This window comes from Dermochelys coriacea, chromosome 3 (assembly GCF_009764565.3).
Source record: "Dermochelys coriacea isolate rDerCor1 chromosome 3, rDerCor1.pri.v4, whole genome shotgun sequence".
NCBI lineage: Eukaryota > Metazoa > Chordata > Testudines > Dermochelyidae > Dermochelys > Dermochelys coriacea.
Window position 1 is genome coordinate 46,309,789 of NC_050070.1, and position 14,836 is coordinate 46,324,624.

A 14,836-nucleotide genomic window follows, 5' to 3' on the forward strand; every position below is an offset into this window, starting at 1 on the left:
TCCAGCGGGCCCCCCACTCCCTTAATGGAGGATTCCCACTGCAGAGGAGGTTCCGCATATTAGATAATCCAGTCCCAAGCTGCATTATCTTATCTCCATGGATTCAGAGCAGGCAGAGGCTTCAACCCTGCTAAGGAGAGGCCACCCACTGCCCACCTTCACCCTTACCCAGTCCCCTACCATTGCTTGTGAATCCCAAACCTGCCTCACATGCTCCACAGGGCACTGAGAAATGGGAGGTGATGCCACAGAGGCACTTGCATGGAAGATCCCCTCTGTATATGAATTTGGGGGACACAGTTAGCTCTAGTGTCTTCAGTAGAGTTATCCCGATCTATACCCATATGATAGAGAAAAATGACACTAATTTACTGAATATAATGTCCAGACTCCTAGAGAGTAATTAGGCATTTACATTTCTGTTGTTTTGTCTTTCTCTAACAAACAGGAGCCGATATCAAAGTTTTCTGGCAGTCTTTTTGACACTGATGACAACATTAAAGATCAAAGAAACCCTAGAGCAGCTGTTCGGGAAAAGCACAAAGCAGCAGTGAAAGTGAAGCCTTTTCCAGAGGCTAACAACAAACCACAGGCTCCTGCCTCCACAGCAGGCAGCTTTGTAGCAGAGAGCAACAGGTTTCCAGAGGAAACGAAAGAGAAAGTTCCAAGAGCTGCAGAGGTGACACAGCCACCATTAAAGGTAATGCAGCATCTCCCTGAAGAGCCTTTCACTCCCGTTCTGTTCTGTGACTCTTGGTTTATCTGAGAAGCTTTGAATTTAAAGGAGACCGTTTTTAAGTGTGATATATCAGGGCTGGCTCCAGGCACCAGCGAAGGAAGCAGGTGCCTGGGCCAACCAATAGAAAGTGTCATCTGGGTGGCACGTCCAGGTCTTCGGCAGCAATTCGGCAGCAGTCCCTGCAGGACCCTCTCTTCCTCTTCGGCAGCACTTCGGCAGCAGCTCATCCAGGCTGTTTTTTTCTTCGCTGCTTGGAAAGCGGCAAAAAAGCTGGAGCCGGCCCTGGATATATAAAGACAAGAAATATCCTCATCTGACTTGCAATATATTCATATAACGCTGTCCGGGGTCCATTCCTGTTCCCATTGGCTTTAGTGGGAACAGGGGTTGGTCCATATTCTGAGTTATTTGTAGCCAAACTTTTGAAAAGAAGCCCCTGATTTTGGGTGACTAAATTTTTGAATGCCCTGCTTCAGACACCGTGGGATGATTTCTCAAAAGGGCTGAACGCTCACAAGTGCAAGTGCAAATGAAGTCCTTGGGAATTGTGTATGCGCCACATCTATGGAGATCCATTCCCAAGGTGTCTCTAGTTGGGCATCCAAAACCAGTGGTTACTTGTGGATATTTGGGCCTTAGTGACTCACAATTAAAGACACAGTCTTACAGACCCTTACCTGTTTGTACAGACCTTGGATACTTGAATATCTCTTTGCAATTGGTGGGAATGCTCAGATGAGAAAGAACTACTGTTATGAGTGGGAATTGCAAAACTGGGCCTTGGATTTATGGAAAAAACTACTGTGTGTGTGTGTGTGTGTGTGTGTGTGTGTGTGTGTGTGTGTAGTGGGGAGGGTGGGCAGGGGAGACTAGATCATGGTTTGACCATAGCCCTGGGCATGGCATGGCATGGCCTAGGTGCACCTCTCATGGAGCAGCACAGAGAAGGAACTGCATGCCTCAGAGGCTTGCTCTAGGGGGTAGTGCTTGGTGCAGGTTTATACCAGTAGCAAATTATGATCCCTCCCCATGCTGAGTTCTCTCTCTGCTGGCCAGCACGCTGGAGGGAGCACAGGCCCTCTCCCTACCCACTTGGTTAAGTTAGGGCTAATAGCAGCTACATAATGCACACTTATGGCACTGGAGCCTGGGGAGGCTACACAGGAATGTAAGGGATGGTCTTACTCCCTTATGTGGATGCACAGACCAGGCTATAGTCTAGCCTGACAAGATCAATGAAGCGTTGTGGGAAATGATGGTCTTGTGAGCTTTGGTGCATGTGACTAACTTTACTCTCATGAATGGTCCTATTGAATTCAATGGGACTAATCAGGCTGAGCATAAATAGTGGTTGGACTCCATGGTAAATGGAGCATAATCTAAGTGTTGTAGGTTTTTTAATCAGTATAATAAGGCATTTTCTTGCATGTTTAAATATAATTAGTTACAAATCAACACACCATGTTAGAACTGTAGTATTAATTAAATACACTGTCTGAGTGGTTTAAAACCACAGCAGTATTGAAAAATCCTGAATGTAAAATTTTAAAAAATCCATGTTCTGATTGCTTTAGAGGTGTTAACTAAAGCAGCAAAAGTAAGAGCATCTCAGCTACACGCAAGACTGATGAACGAAACCTTATTTATCTTCCAGCTCAATTTCAATTTTAAATGGTTTTCCGTACCTAATATTCGCTGTATTAGAGTTATGTTTACAAGCTATTTCTGCTTTTCAATATCAGTGAAATTATTTATTAAAACCATCAAATAGGACTTGCAAAAATAATGGTTAATTTAAGTTGTCACTGTGACCTAAACTAATTCCATTTGGCCTGTGCTGTAGGGACTGGAGATGCAGAATATAGTATAAAGGTGTTGCCCAGATGTACAAATATTTCTAGGCATGTGAGAGTGCAGTAAGAATACAATGTCAGCTTTAACAATGAATTCCCTTGCTTTTTTAAAACCAAAAGGCCTTTACCCTTTAATGAGCTAGTAGTTGGAAAAATGTTGATTTTAAAAAAAGATTACATTACAGTAGCTCTAAAAAGAGCAGTCTAAATCCAATTTAGTGCTGATCAACTGTAATTACGTGGTCCAGAAAAAAATGTGTATGGGATGGGAACTTGTGTGAAATTTCAACCCAAAGTGAGTATAAAAACTTTTCCAAAAAAGGGGTTTACAATGAACTGTGACGCATGCATAGAAATAGTGTTGTTGCCAAGGGAAATGCTCAATAAATCATTGATTTATGTGAAAGAAATAATTTTATCACCCCACCTGTTCTCTGAAATGGACACCTGATGATCAGAATACAACAGCACTAGCTATTTCACATTGGGTGAAATCCTCTCCTCATTGAAGTCAATGGGAGTTTTGCCAGAGCTTTCAATAGGGCTAGGATTTCATCCATTCAGTAGTACCTGACTACATAATTAGTACTCTTAAAAGCAATGGGACTAACCACTAATATACTGCTCAGTATATAAGGGTGACATGATGAGAAAATATAAGCTTCCAAAATTGTCTCTGCATGGCTTTAAAACCTAGATCTGGAAATACTGTGTTTCTTCGTGCTTCTGGGAAAGATAAAGGCTATACTTCTATGTGGTAGTACATGAAAAGAGATATTACTACAGCATAAACACCATTTTTCTTTGTGTTGAATTAGATAGATTGTTTACAGAATGGGAACTACAGTATTGTTGCCTGTGGAATGTATGGGGTGCTGTTTGATTCATCAGGCCACTTGTTATTAACTATAATTCTCTTGCAGATAACCATTACTGTGTGCAGTCAAATGGGGAGTCTTGGTATTAGCATTGCTGGTGGAAAGGGCTCATCTCCATATAAAGAAAATGATGAGGTGCATTTCATTATTCCACATTTACCAAGTAATCTTCAGAAAGAGATGGAAAAAAGCAATTTTTGGAAGCTAGCCTATTTAGCTGTTTTCTTTTTGAAGTCATCATCAGTCATCATCAGTATAATGCTGTAATCTTAGTAGTACAGTTGACAAGGGGAACAAAAGGGTATTCTTATCTTTGTCCCCAAGATAGATGTTGAAGTTGGTGGTAGCTTTTAACTGTGATGCCTCTTTGCAAGAAAGCATCATGTGAACAATTAGTTCCAGAAGAAGGCCTCACAGCTGAAATCCCATTGGTTATTTTCCACCTGAATTCAAGGTAACTCCATTTGCAGCCCACAAACTAATGCAGCTTCCATCCCACTTGTTCGTTCACACTAACCCCTTTTTGAATAGTGCTTGTCTTTTCTCAGTTTATCATTCAAATCCTTATTCTCAAATATGTCCCTCATGGCGCTGGGTAAACTGTTACTGACTTGTGTTTATTGCTGTTTGTGTCAGTCAGCAATGGGTGGTTTTATTTTTCTGTTAATGTGTTAATTAAGACATTTAGCTTATATTCATTTAGAGGCAGCTGAGCAACAGGCTTTGAAAATCAATTTGCTGAGCATGTACTTTTTAACATCCAAGAGCTATGGGATAAACTCAGTTGGATCTGAAATTTTGTGTTTTTATGTTACCAGGCAATCTTAATTGCAAGGGTGGCCAAAGATGGCCCAGCGGACTTGACTGGGGCACAAGGAGGAGACGAAGTGCTGGAGGTAGAAAGCTTTATTTGATAACGGAGTGCTGTATTTTCTTACATGGCGATACAATACCCTACTCCTCCCCCACGGGGTCATATAAACACATGTTTAATCTGATTTTTTTTTATGCACCTGAATCAAAATCCTTAATCTGAATATCCCAGATTTTGGAATTTTGGATCCAGATTTGGACTTTGCAGCTTTGGAACCGTTTTTAGTTTCAATATGCAAATCATTCATGAAATGTTTCAAAGTGCTAGCTGTGTTAGTCTGTATCAGCAAAAAGAACGAGGAGTACTTATGGCACTTTAGAAACTAACAAATTTATTTGGGCATAAGGTTTCATGGGCTAAAACCCACTTCATCGGATGCATGCAGTGGAAAATACAGTGGGAAGATATATATATACACAGAGAACATGAAAAAATAGGTGTTGCCATACCAACTCTAACTAGACTAATCAATTAAGGTGGCTATTATCAGCAGGAGAGAAAAAAAACTTTTGTAGTGATAATCAGGATGGCCCATTTCCAATAGTTGACAAGAAGGTGTGAGTAACAGTAGGGGAAAAATTAGCATGGGGAAATAATTTTTACTTTGTGTTCATGAAATGACATCCTTGACTTCTGAGTTTATTCCCATTATTTACCATATATTTTTCAGATCTTATACTTTCTAAGTGTTTAAGAAAATATCCTGATCTTTAATGGCTAATTCATAAAGAAAAAAGAACGCCTTATTATGAACCTGAAAATGCACTGCCTTTATTAGCTCAATGATTAATTCTGAGAAGGTTTCTTATTTACTTCAGTTAGATTTATAAGTCCAGATTTACCAAAGCTTGGTGCAAGAAGTATAAACTACACTTCCTTATGCCCTCAAGAGGATGCTCAGACCGGGGCGGTCAGCCCATAATTGCTCTACTGATAAAGGCTTCAGATGAGATGTACTAAATAATAAGTGTGTATGTCTGGCTCTCTACCTTTGGGGCCTTTTCTCCACTAGTGCCACCTGTTCTTTTAAATCATGTAGGTCCCTCAAGTTTCCCCAATGAGGAGATTGCAGATGTTTTGTGCCAGGATTTTCCTCTGAGAAGCTTTTGCCAGGGATGATTTGACCCAGTGGTGCTACTATTTCAAGCTATAGTTCTCAAACTAGTAACCTTTTATTATTGTGGCTAGCACTCTCTATTATTTTTCCTAGAGTTAATACTATTTATTCTGAGATGTTTCTTGTTGAATCAAGGTAGATACATAATATATATTAAGTTGTCTGCAATGGGGATATAATGCATGATCTCTACAAAGCCTACTTTTATAGAAAAGTCCTAGAGAATTTATAGGGATAAAAAAATAAGGATGTGTAGAAATTAAAAAGGATTTTACAAGAAATTTACTCCAAGAATTATAGAATTTAACAGAATGATATCCTTTCTCTTGAATGTTTAAAACTACCCTATAGAATTTAATAGAAGATTATATTCCTGTGGTTGAATTCTACAGGTTGGCTGTAAAATTCTTTGGAAAAGTTATAATTCTCTGTTAAATGTTTTATAGGACTTTTCCATAGGGGTGAATACAAACTTTTTCTTTGAATAAAGGACTATTATTACCTGAAAACAGTTGGATTTTGGCAAAATGAAAATTTGAAAGAAACATTTTATCTGTATGTATTTCATATCAGCAGATTATCTGCAAAATAAATCCACTTTTCTAGTTACTATTGGCCCTACTGTGCCCTCAGTTTTGAAGTAGAATTCCTGACTGAAATAAGTAGACAGTTCTGCTTAAAAATCAATGGTGTAGTATAGACTCATGCAGTAATAATCTCTTAGAACCCAGAGTCACTCAACATGTGTTAGCTATTAAATATTGTTCAGTTGGTGAGCATGTAAAATCAAGAACCAAAAAGGGAAGACATTCCTTCTCAAATATGCAGCTGGTTGAACAAGTATCTGCATTTTCTGTGCATGCCACAAGATGGCACTATTAGCAGAACAATTCAGATACTTGAAAATGTGGGGAAAGATTTCACTTTTTTGAGAGATGAAAAGGAATTAGTACATTAAAATATATTTAAAAAGGAGCTTTAATATTTTGACAACAGGACAAATCTAAGTTAAAGAAACTAAAATTGTCACTTGGCTTTACGTTTTACAATTTTTTAGTGTTCTGACCTTTTCAACAACTCAAACATACGTATTCAGTGAATTAAGGAACAGTGAGAAGAATTGGCACACTCTGCTTGAATTCACCCTGGTGGAATCCTACATGACAATGTGTCTAGTCACTGTTTAAGCTGATTTGACCATGCGGGAGTTAGTTATCCTTTATTTTAGCGGTACCCAGAAAATAAAGGTGGTCATTTTATGCTTTTTTCCCCCCCCCCCCTCCCTCAAGGGATCCATCCTTTTAGAACCAAACACACCTGACTGTGGTCCTAGTGAAGCGCCAGCTAAAAGCAGCCCATTCCAGACAGTAAATCACATCATAACAGTAAGTGAAGATGGTGAATTCAATGAACAAATAGCAATACTTACACAAATATTTTTTGAGTTGTGTTACAAATGCTGCCCTAGCATTCAGAGAGACAACATTAGCAAAAATTTTGAATTAATAAAAAGTTGGATAATAAAAGAAACACTGCATTGTGGGCCAGATTATCAAATACTCAGCAGCCACAATGAGGACCAAGTTTCCAAAAGAGCTCAACTCCCATTGAGAAATCAAACTAAGAAATTCGATTTTCACTATTTTAGGTCTCTTGAAAATCTGTCCTTAAGTGCCACACTAGGAGATGCTAGGTGCTGAATATTTTTGTGAATCTGACCCTTCCTTGGGTGTTTAAATGGAAACTCAGCTTTTTTGAAAATCTGGGCCCAGCTGGGGATGCTGCTGAGCACTGTCCCATTATCTACTAGGAATATACTGTGTAATCCAGGGATACTCAAAGGAAAGAGGAGTGACCACATTGTCTAAAATATTCTCTCAAATTTTAACTCAGTCAGAGCCTTCATATTGGAATGCCTGCCTCCCCTAGAGCTGGTACCAGGTGGTTCTACCTACCAATAGAATACTTGTTACAGTTCCCTTTCCTCCAGCCTCTCTCTCAAACCACACTTGCCTGTGATGCAGCTAATGGGGCAGGAGAAGCTCTTTACACTAATTTATATGTGTCAAGGTTCCTTCCCCACTCTGAACTCTAGGGTACAGATGTGGGGACCTGAATGAAAGACCCCGTAAGCTTATTCTTACCAGTTTAGTTTAAAACTTCCCCAAGGCACAGATTTCTTTCTTGCCTGGGGAACCAGCTTAGGTTAAAAATCTGATGCGCTGCCACCACCAAGCGATTTAAACAAAGAACAGGGAAAGAGCCCACTTGGAGACATCTTCCCCCAAAATATACCCCAAGCCCTATGCCCCCTTTCCTGGGGAAGGCTTGATAATAATATCTTCACCAGTTTGTACAGGTGAACACAGACCCAACCCCTTGGATCTTAAGAACAATGAAAAAGCAATCAGGTTTTTAAAAGAAGAATTTTATTTAAAGAAAAGGTAAAAGAATCACCTCTGTAAAATCAGGATGGTAAATACCTTACAGGGTAATCAGATTCAAAACACAGAGAATCCCTCTAGGCAAAACCTTAAGTTACAAAAAGACACAAAAACAGGAATACACGTTTGCTCCAGCACAGCGAATTTTACAAGCCAAAAAACAAAAGAAAATCTAATGCATTTTCTAACTAGATTACTTATTAACTTTGCAGGAGTTGGAAGGCTTGCAGCTTGATCTGTTCCCAGCAAAGGTGTCACCCAGACAGACAGACACCCTTTGTCCCCCTCCAGATTTGAAAGTATCTTGTCCCCTCATTGGCCATTTTGGGTCAGGTCCAGCAGGATTACCTTAGTTTCTTAATCCTTTACAGGTGAAAGGATGTTGCCTCTGGCCAGGAGGGATTTTATACAATTGTATAAAGAAAGGTGGTTACCCTTCCCTTTATATTTATGGTAATATGTATGAACATATGATTCGGTTTTGATTAAACCTCTGGAATTTTTTAAGCAATTTGATTGCAAGTTGGTCACATGACCAAAAATAGATCAGAGCTAGACCAAGCTGGAGGACATGAAATGATTTTGAATTTGGCTGTGTTTTGAATTGGAAACTTTGAAATTCTCTGCGAAGGAAAATTCTGAAAATTGTTTAGTTTTGGAGTGATTGAAATGTTTCATTATGTTTTGATTTTGACTTTTTATTTTTATATGATCTTATATAATAATAATTCAAAATAAAAAATAGAAATGAAATGTCATTTCAAAACAAAACCGCAAAACAGAACAGGTCAATGTTGTAGGAACTTTGTTTTTTCAGTTTTTGTCCACAACAAAATGTTGGCAAAATTGACGTGATTTCCTGAAGCTTTTTGATTTAGAATGAACTGCCTTAAGTTTTTCTTACCAACTCTAGGCAGAGCTAATATCCTCTTAAGAGGTATTAGCAGATATTCGAGGCTAATAGTCTGTTGGACATCATCACTGCAATTCAACGAGAACATGATTGAAAAGGCTGGTTAATATGGTGGTTGGCTGACCAAATCTTTTGTAGAAGAAGCTGGTTCGCTTCTCCCTTTGATTTTTGCTGAGGAGAAATTGACCACTTCCCATGTTATCTCCTGATGGTAACTGATAACCCAGTTGGCTTCTATGATATTTCCTTCCAGATATGACCAGCTAGCCACCCCTTTGTGAGAAGAGGAGGGGACAGGTCAGGTGATGCTGGCCCCTTTAGAGCAGGAGACCCTGAAGGAGCCAGCTAGCTAGAGCTGTTTCAGGTGGTGAGGTGCTTCAGCACATATTTTCTGCAGAGAAATTTTTGCATTGAAATCTTTGTAAATGTGTCTCTGCAAGAGACTTACTCACAGAAGTCTTTATGCTGACTTGTGCATACTACTGTCTGCCTTTGGCAGAGGGAAATATACAACAATCTCTGGGACTCTCATCTCTTTGGGAATGTTATCCTGTTGACTTTGGATGTAGTCAATACTTCATCTTATATTCTTACTCCGTCTTTACTCAGGTACAGCTCCTGTTGACCCTCAGTGGGAGTTTTTCCTGAGAAAGGATTGCAGCATTGGTCCAGACATCTGGATAAAAGACCAGTAGTATTCAGAGGGATGGACTAGATGGTGCAGAAGGTTCTTACTAAAGCTCTGGTGGGCTAGAATCTTCCTCTTATTAAAGATCTAGGATATAGCAGAATATTCTTCTCCCCTGTATTTCTGATCATGCCTCAAAAACAGACAGGAACATCTTTCGCTACATTTATTAAGTTATAAATTCAGAAATAAAACACTTTTGTGTGTTTTTAATCAGGAAAAACTCTCCCTTTTATTATTAATCATACTTCTGTTCTTTCAACATCCTGCCTGGCCTCTTTTATCTCCTATCCTTAATGATGTCTCCACAGATCGTATCACTGCCATGACAAAAGATGTTGTCTCCAACAGATTCAATTTCTCCTCTCTGGTCTTCCATTCTTCAAAGAACTGGTTGCTCCAGATTATTTTAAAAGGCTCATTTGAATTTTAACTAGTCGAAAATCCAAATGCTTACATTCCAGCCTTCAGCTTTAATGCCACTTTGAATTATCAGTAATTAGTTGGACAAACAAGAAAATCTCTTTTACACTGCATCACTGTTTTTCAAAGTAAAAATTAGGCCAGGTCTACGCTACCACTTACTTTAGTATAATATACGTTGATCAGGGATGTGAATATACCACCCCCTGAGTGACATAAGTTACATCAACCTAAGCACCTGTGTGGACAGTGGTATGTTGGCGGGAAAGCTTCTCCTACCAACATAGCTACGGCCTCTGGCAGAGGAGGATTTATTATGCCGATGGGAGAGCTTTCTCATGTCAGCATAGAATATCTTCACCAGATGCACTACAGTGGCACAGCTGCACCAATGCAGCTGCACAAATGTAGCGCTTCTAGTGTAGACTAGGCCTTAGAAACAACTAGCTTTTTGAAAATTTGTGATTGACCAGTTTAACTTTTGAAATTTACATTCTCAGAAACTAAAATTACAATGAAATATAGTTTTCATTGACAAACTTTACAAACTTGCCATAGCTATGCATAAAAATTACTGACACGCACACAGCAAAATAACTGCATTAGTGTTAATTCACATCTTTTGTTATTTTAGGAGTAACTCTGTGGGGACACTCTTGTTTCAGAATAGAAGTGTCTTAGTGTGGGTTAGCTTAAGTTGATTCCTTACTAATTTAAACTAAATCAGAGTAAGATGTTCTGAGTCCACAAAAGAGTTGCAAAAACGCTTGAATTAAAACTGATGTAGTTATTTTAGTTGTGTAAAAAGTCCTGAGAAGTCAAAAGATCAAAGGCTGAAAAAATAACCTAATGCTATGGGACTCAAATCACTGCTTGTGGATCTCTGTGCTTTCAGAGCAAGTCCTGACTTCACTTATTTCCAAAAGGATCACATCACTCAGGCTTGCCCCCATACTATGCTGACTTGGATTCTGCATGCTTTTTATCTAATTCTGTTTCTTTATCTTCCCCATCTTCCTCTTTTTTCCTCATGGAGTAATAGTTGCTGCTTCTTCGTTGACCCTGACCCACCTGCACTGCCTGGCTTTCTTCTAGAACGTGATTTTCTGTTGTTCTATTCCTCTCAGTCTTCAGTATCTGCTGCTGTTTCTGGAGACTAGACATCTAATCCTCTGTTTAAAGGAAATCAAACCTTATTCTCCAAATCTGAGTTTGCATTGCCAGTGGATTCTCTCCAATACGAATGTTATCAACATCACCTATACTTCTCTTCTGAAGTGCATCAGCATGTCCTGCTTCTTTTCTGGTCCATCTTTTTTGCAACTTTTGACCTAATGATTCCTTAATATTACCAGGCTGTTTGGACTTAATATTGTTTCCAAATCCTGTCATGTGATATCTCACCAGTATCCATAAAAATTCATTTTTCTTATCTTTCTACCTTAAACCTGCAAATTTCCCATGTTTCCTCTGTTGTAGTGTTATTTGTCATTTACCAATACAGTCAGCCCTAATTACTAATTATTGCAGATTTTTCAAAGAAGCCTACAAGTATTTCAAGGCGAGTTGGGCATGTATTCCCATAGGTGGTCCTCAGTTTTAAGGAAATCTCTCTTCCCCCTATCATTGAAATCATCAATTGCACCTTATTATTTATGCAGAGTTGGATGGGAATCATTTTCCCCATCTTATGAAACCTTTGGAAATTAAAAAAAAATTCCCATTCCTCATCCAGATGAAACAGAGACCTGATTCAGACTAGGGACTTGAACCTAGGTCACTTGCATCCCAGCGGAGTACCCTACCTACTGGACTAGAGAATCTGTCTCTTATTCAATGAATATTTAATTATTTATGCAAAATGGAACAGCTCCAACAGGAGAAACTGTGCAAGACCCACCCTAGAGAACCACATAGTCTGGTGATCAGGACACACCTGAGGTGTAAAACACCCAGGTTTAAGTCCCTGGTCTGAATCAAGCATAGCAGGGGCTTGAGCCTCCCGCAGCTCAGAGAAATGTTCTAACTCCCAGACTGTTCTAGGGGCTGGCTCATTCTCTCTCAATCTGCAGAAGAATTGTGGTGGTAAAGGATGTTCCTAGTCACCGCTACACAAGAGGTCCTAGAGTTCGTCAGCACAGCCCACAAAGTGGAGTGGCACTGGCCAATGAGTGTGCCTAGTAAAGCTCTCCTTCTGAGGGTGGCAATGCCAAAAAAAAAAAAACACCCAACCAACCAAACAAAAAACTCTGGTGTGGAAAGCCTTGGCTGTGATAATCTCAATTAATGTGTCTGCCCTTCAATTTGCAAGTCCCCTCGCTACTTGCGCTGAACATCTGGGCACTAATCACTCTGCCTTTCATTCACATTGTTCAGACATGATTCAAGAAAATCTTTACATCAATCAGAATCAAAATGGACAAATCCTTTTCATCTACAGTCAATCCAGGCCTTGCAAGAAAATGCCTTCCTGACGCAGGACTGATTTAAAAACTCAAATGTAAGCATCAATAACTTCTTTCCATTCCTAGTAGTTTCTGCTATCTCAGGAAAATGTAAACTTTTCACAGAAATGTGATAAATTTTCCTTTTCCATACTTCAGACATCACCTCATCTTCGTCATTTTATTGAAGCAAAAGTAACTGAATGTTCAGATGAAAGAAGCAGAAGTCAGAAGGGACAATTTAAATGGACTACAGAATGTTTTAATCATCTTCAGTGATGATCAGACTTTTGTTCCAAAATTGTTTCAAACAACAAACAAAGCTTCTTAGAGTGAATGCTTTGAGAAACCTATTATCCTGACATTACATGATTTGATATTATTTTCAGACCCCTAAAGTTTTCTATGAAGAATTGCGTTATCATTGATCAAAAACACCTGGGTCCTTAGTGTTGTCAGATCAGTTTTTTAACATTCCCTTCTAATTAGGTAGTTTTAGAGATTATAAGGTCTGCTTCTCGACTGGCTTGCCTCTTGTCTAGGCATTTGCTCATCTGAAAGTGGGTGCAAGTTGCAAGCATTTTGGTTGCATTTTACGTCCACTTTGTATGGACCCATTCCTACATAGCACTTAGGCACAAGCATAGTTTGCTCATATGAGTAGTGCCCGTGAAGTCAACTGGACAATTCATGTGAGAAAAACCATGCATGTTCTTAACTGCTTTGAAGGATCAGGCCATAAATGACTACACAAGATGAAAGACACAGGAGAATCAAGTCCTTCTGTATCTAATTTAGGGCGCATCACTCAGTATGGTTTTGTCTGATATTTCAGCACCGTATGTTGGTGGCTTTGATTCTGAGGCTTGTCTATGTGGGAAGTTAGTGAGCCGCAAGTCAGAGCACCTTTAAATTCACACCCTAACTACTCTGCGCTAATTCTCTGTGTAGACAAACATACTTCACACTAAAAGTACACTTAAGCATATCGAGCTGAGCTGCTCAAGGGTACTTCTAGTGTGGACTAAGAGTGTCCACATGGGGAATCAGTAGGGAGTAGCTAGTGTGGTGTAAATTCATACCCTGGCTTACTGTGCACTAACCTCCTGGGTAGACAAGCTTACTTTGATTGTAAGTGATAAAATGGGCTTGTCTCCACTTACCGGGGGTTTGATGTGCAGCGATTGATCCACCGGGGGTTGATTTAGTGGGTGTTGAGAAGACCCACTAAATCGATCACTCTCCCATCTACTCCAATACTCGACTGGAATGAGAAGCATAAGGTAAGTCAATGGGAGAGTTAATAGGTAGGTTAATAGGTATGTCAACTCTAGCTACAATATTCACGTAGCTGGAGCTGCGTAATTTAGGTTGACTTAGCCCCATAGTGTAGAACTGCCCTCAGACAAAACCATATTTAATGATACGTTAGAAGATGAGGGAGATGGAGTGAAGCCTGCTAATCAGCAGCTTAAACAACATCTAAACCTGCTGTGACTGAAGGGAGTTATGAATGAGGGAACACATTTGTCTTTCTCCATCTTTTTTGCCTTTTGCTAAATCTGAGCCTGTGCATTTTTCCCTAATTTCAGCTTTCTTGTTTTTTCCTTGTCTCTTTGGGGAGAATTATACTAGTACCAACTAAGGAGAAAAATGGGGAGAAAATACAATTCTCTTTTAAGCTTGACTCCTCTGCCCCAACAACAGAGGAAATACACAATTTTTAAAAAGTACAACACAACTGGGAAATATATAACATATTTAAATGGGATCTGTCTCCTCTTACATACCTCATGATGTATTAAAAAAATAACCAAGAGAAGCACCAGATCCTTAACCTTGTCTCCGAAGACTCAGACAAGCACAATAGAGAATGAGTCTGCAAGATTGTTCCCAAGGGCATTGGAAGGGTTTATGCCTCGCTCTCCTGGACAACAGTGTTTGGAGCTGGGCAATGGATAGACAGCAGCAGATTCCAAAGGACAGAGGAAGGATTTTATAACCTTACTGTCATTGATGTCAGCATTTTGGGGTTGGGTGGCCACAGGAGCCATGTTAGTGTTTCCTTCTCTTTCATATCTCTTTGGCAGTAATGAATTCACACTTTTATTTGCATGTCTTCTGGGCTGTCTGTTGAAGTTTGACATAATACCTCAACACACAATCAGTTCATTAAGGCTAAGGCTCTTTCTTTTAATGGAAAAACCAACTGTTACACATGGTGATAAAGATGAAGCATTTAGGGCTTGTCTGTTTCATATCAGCTGGAACATTTTAACTAAAATGTTTTAAAACTCTCCATATAGAGAAAGAAGTCTTAGTCCATGCATAAATTTAGGTAGGCAGTTTCATATGCATGTTTGTATGCAGTTGTGTGCCTGAGATGTTTAAAGATCTGGTAGAGATTATAATGTCTACCTATTTTATCTGTCTAATCTACTCTGCCAGCCACTTCGGTGCTCA

At 39.4% G+C, this 14,836-nt stretch overlaps 1 protein-coding gene across 1 annotated transcript in view; it reads left to right on the plus strand.

Moving 5' to 3' along the window:
* Positions 1-14,836, plus strand: part of LOC122459213 (protein scribble homolog) — a 52,263-nt gene that overhangs the window by 26,812 nt on the left and 10,615 nt on the right. Inside the window, exons 3-6 of the mRNA XM_043510215.1 lie at positions 449-700; positions 3,516-3,605; positions 4,289-4,366; positions 6,751-6,846. Of these exons, the coding sequence (XP_043366150.1) occupies positions 449-700; positions 3,516-3,605; positions 4,289-4,366; positions 6,751-6,846 (516 nt within the window). The remainder of the gene's footprint in view (positions 1-448; positions 701-3,515; positions 3,606-4,288; positions 4,367-6,750; positions 6,847-14,836) is intronic.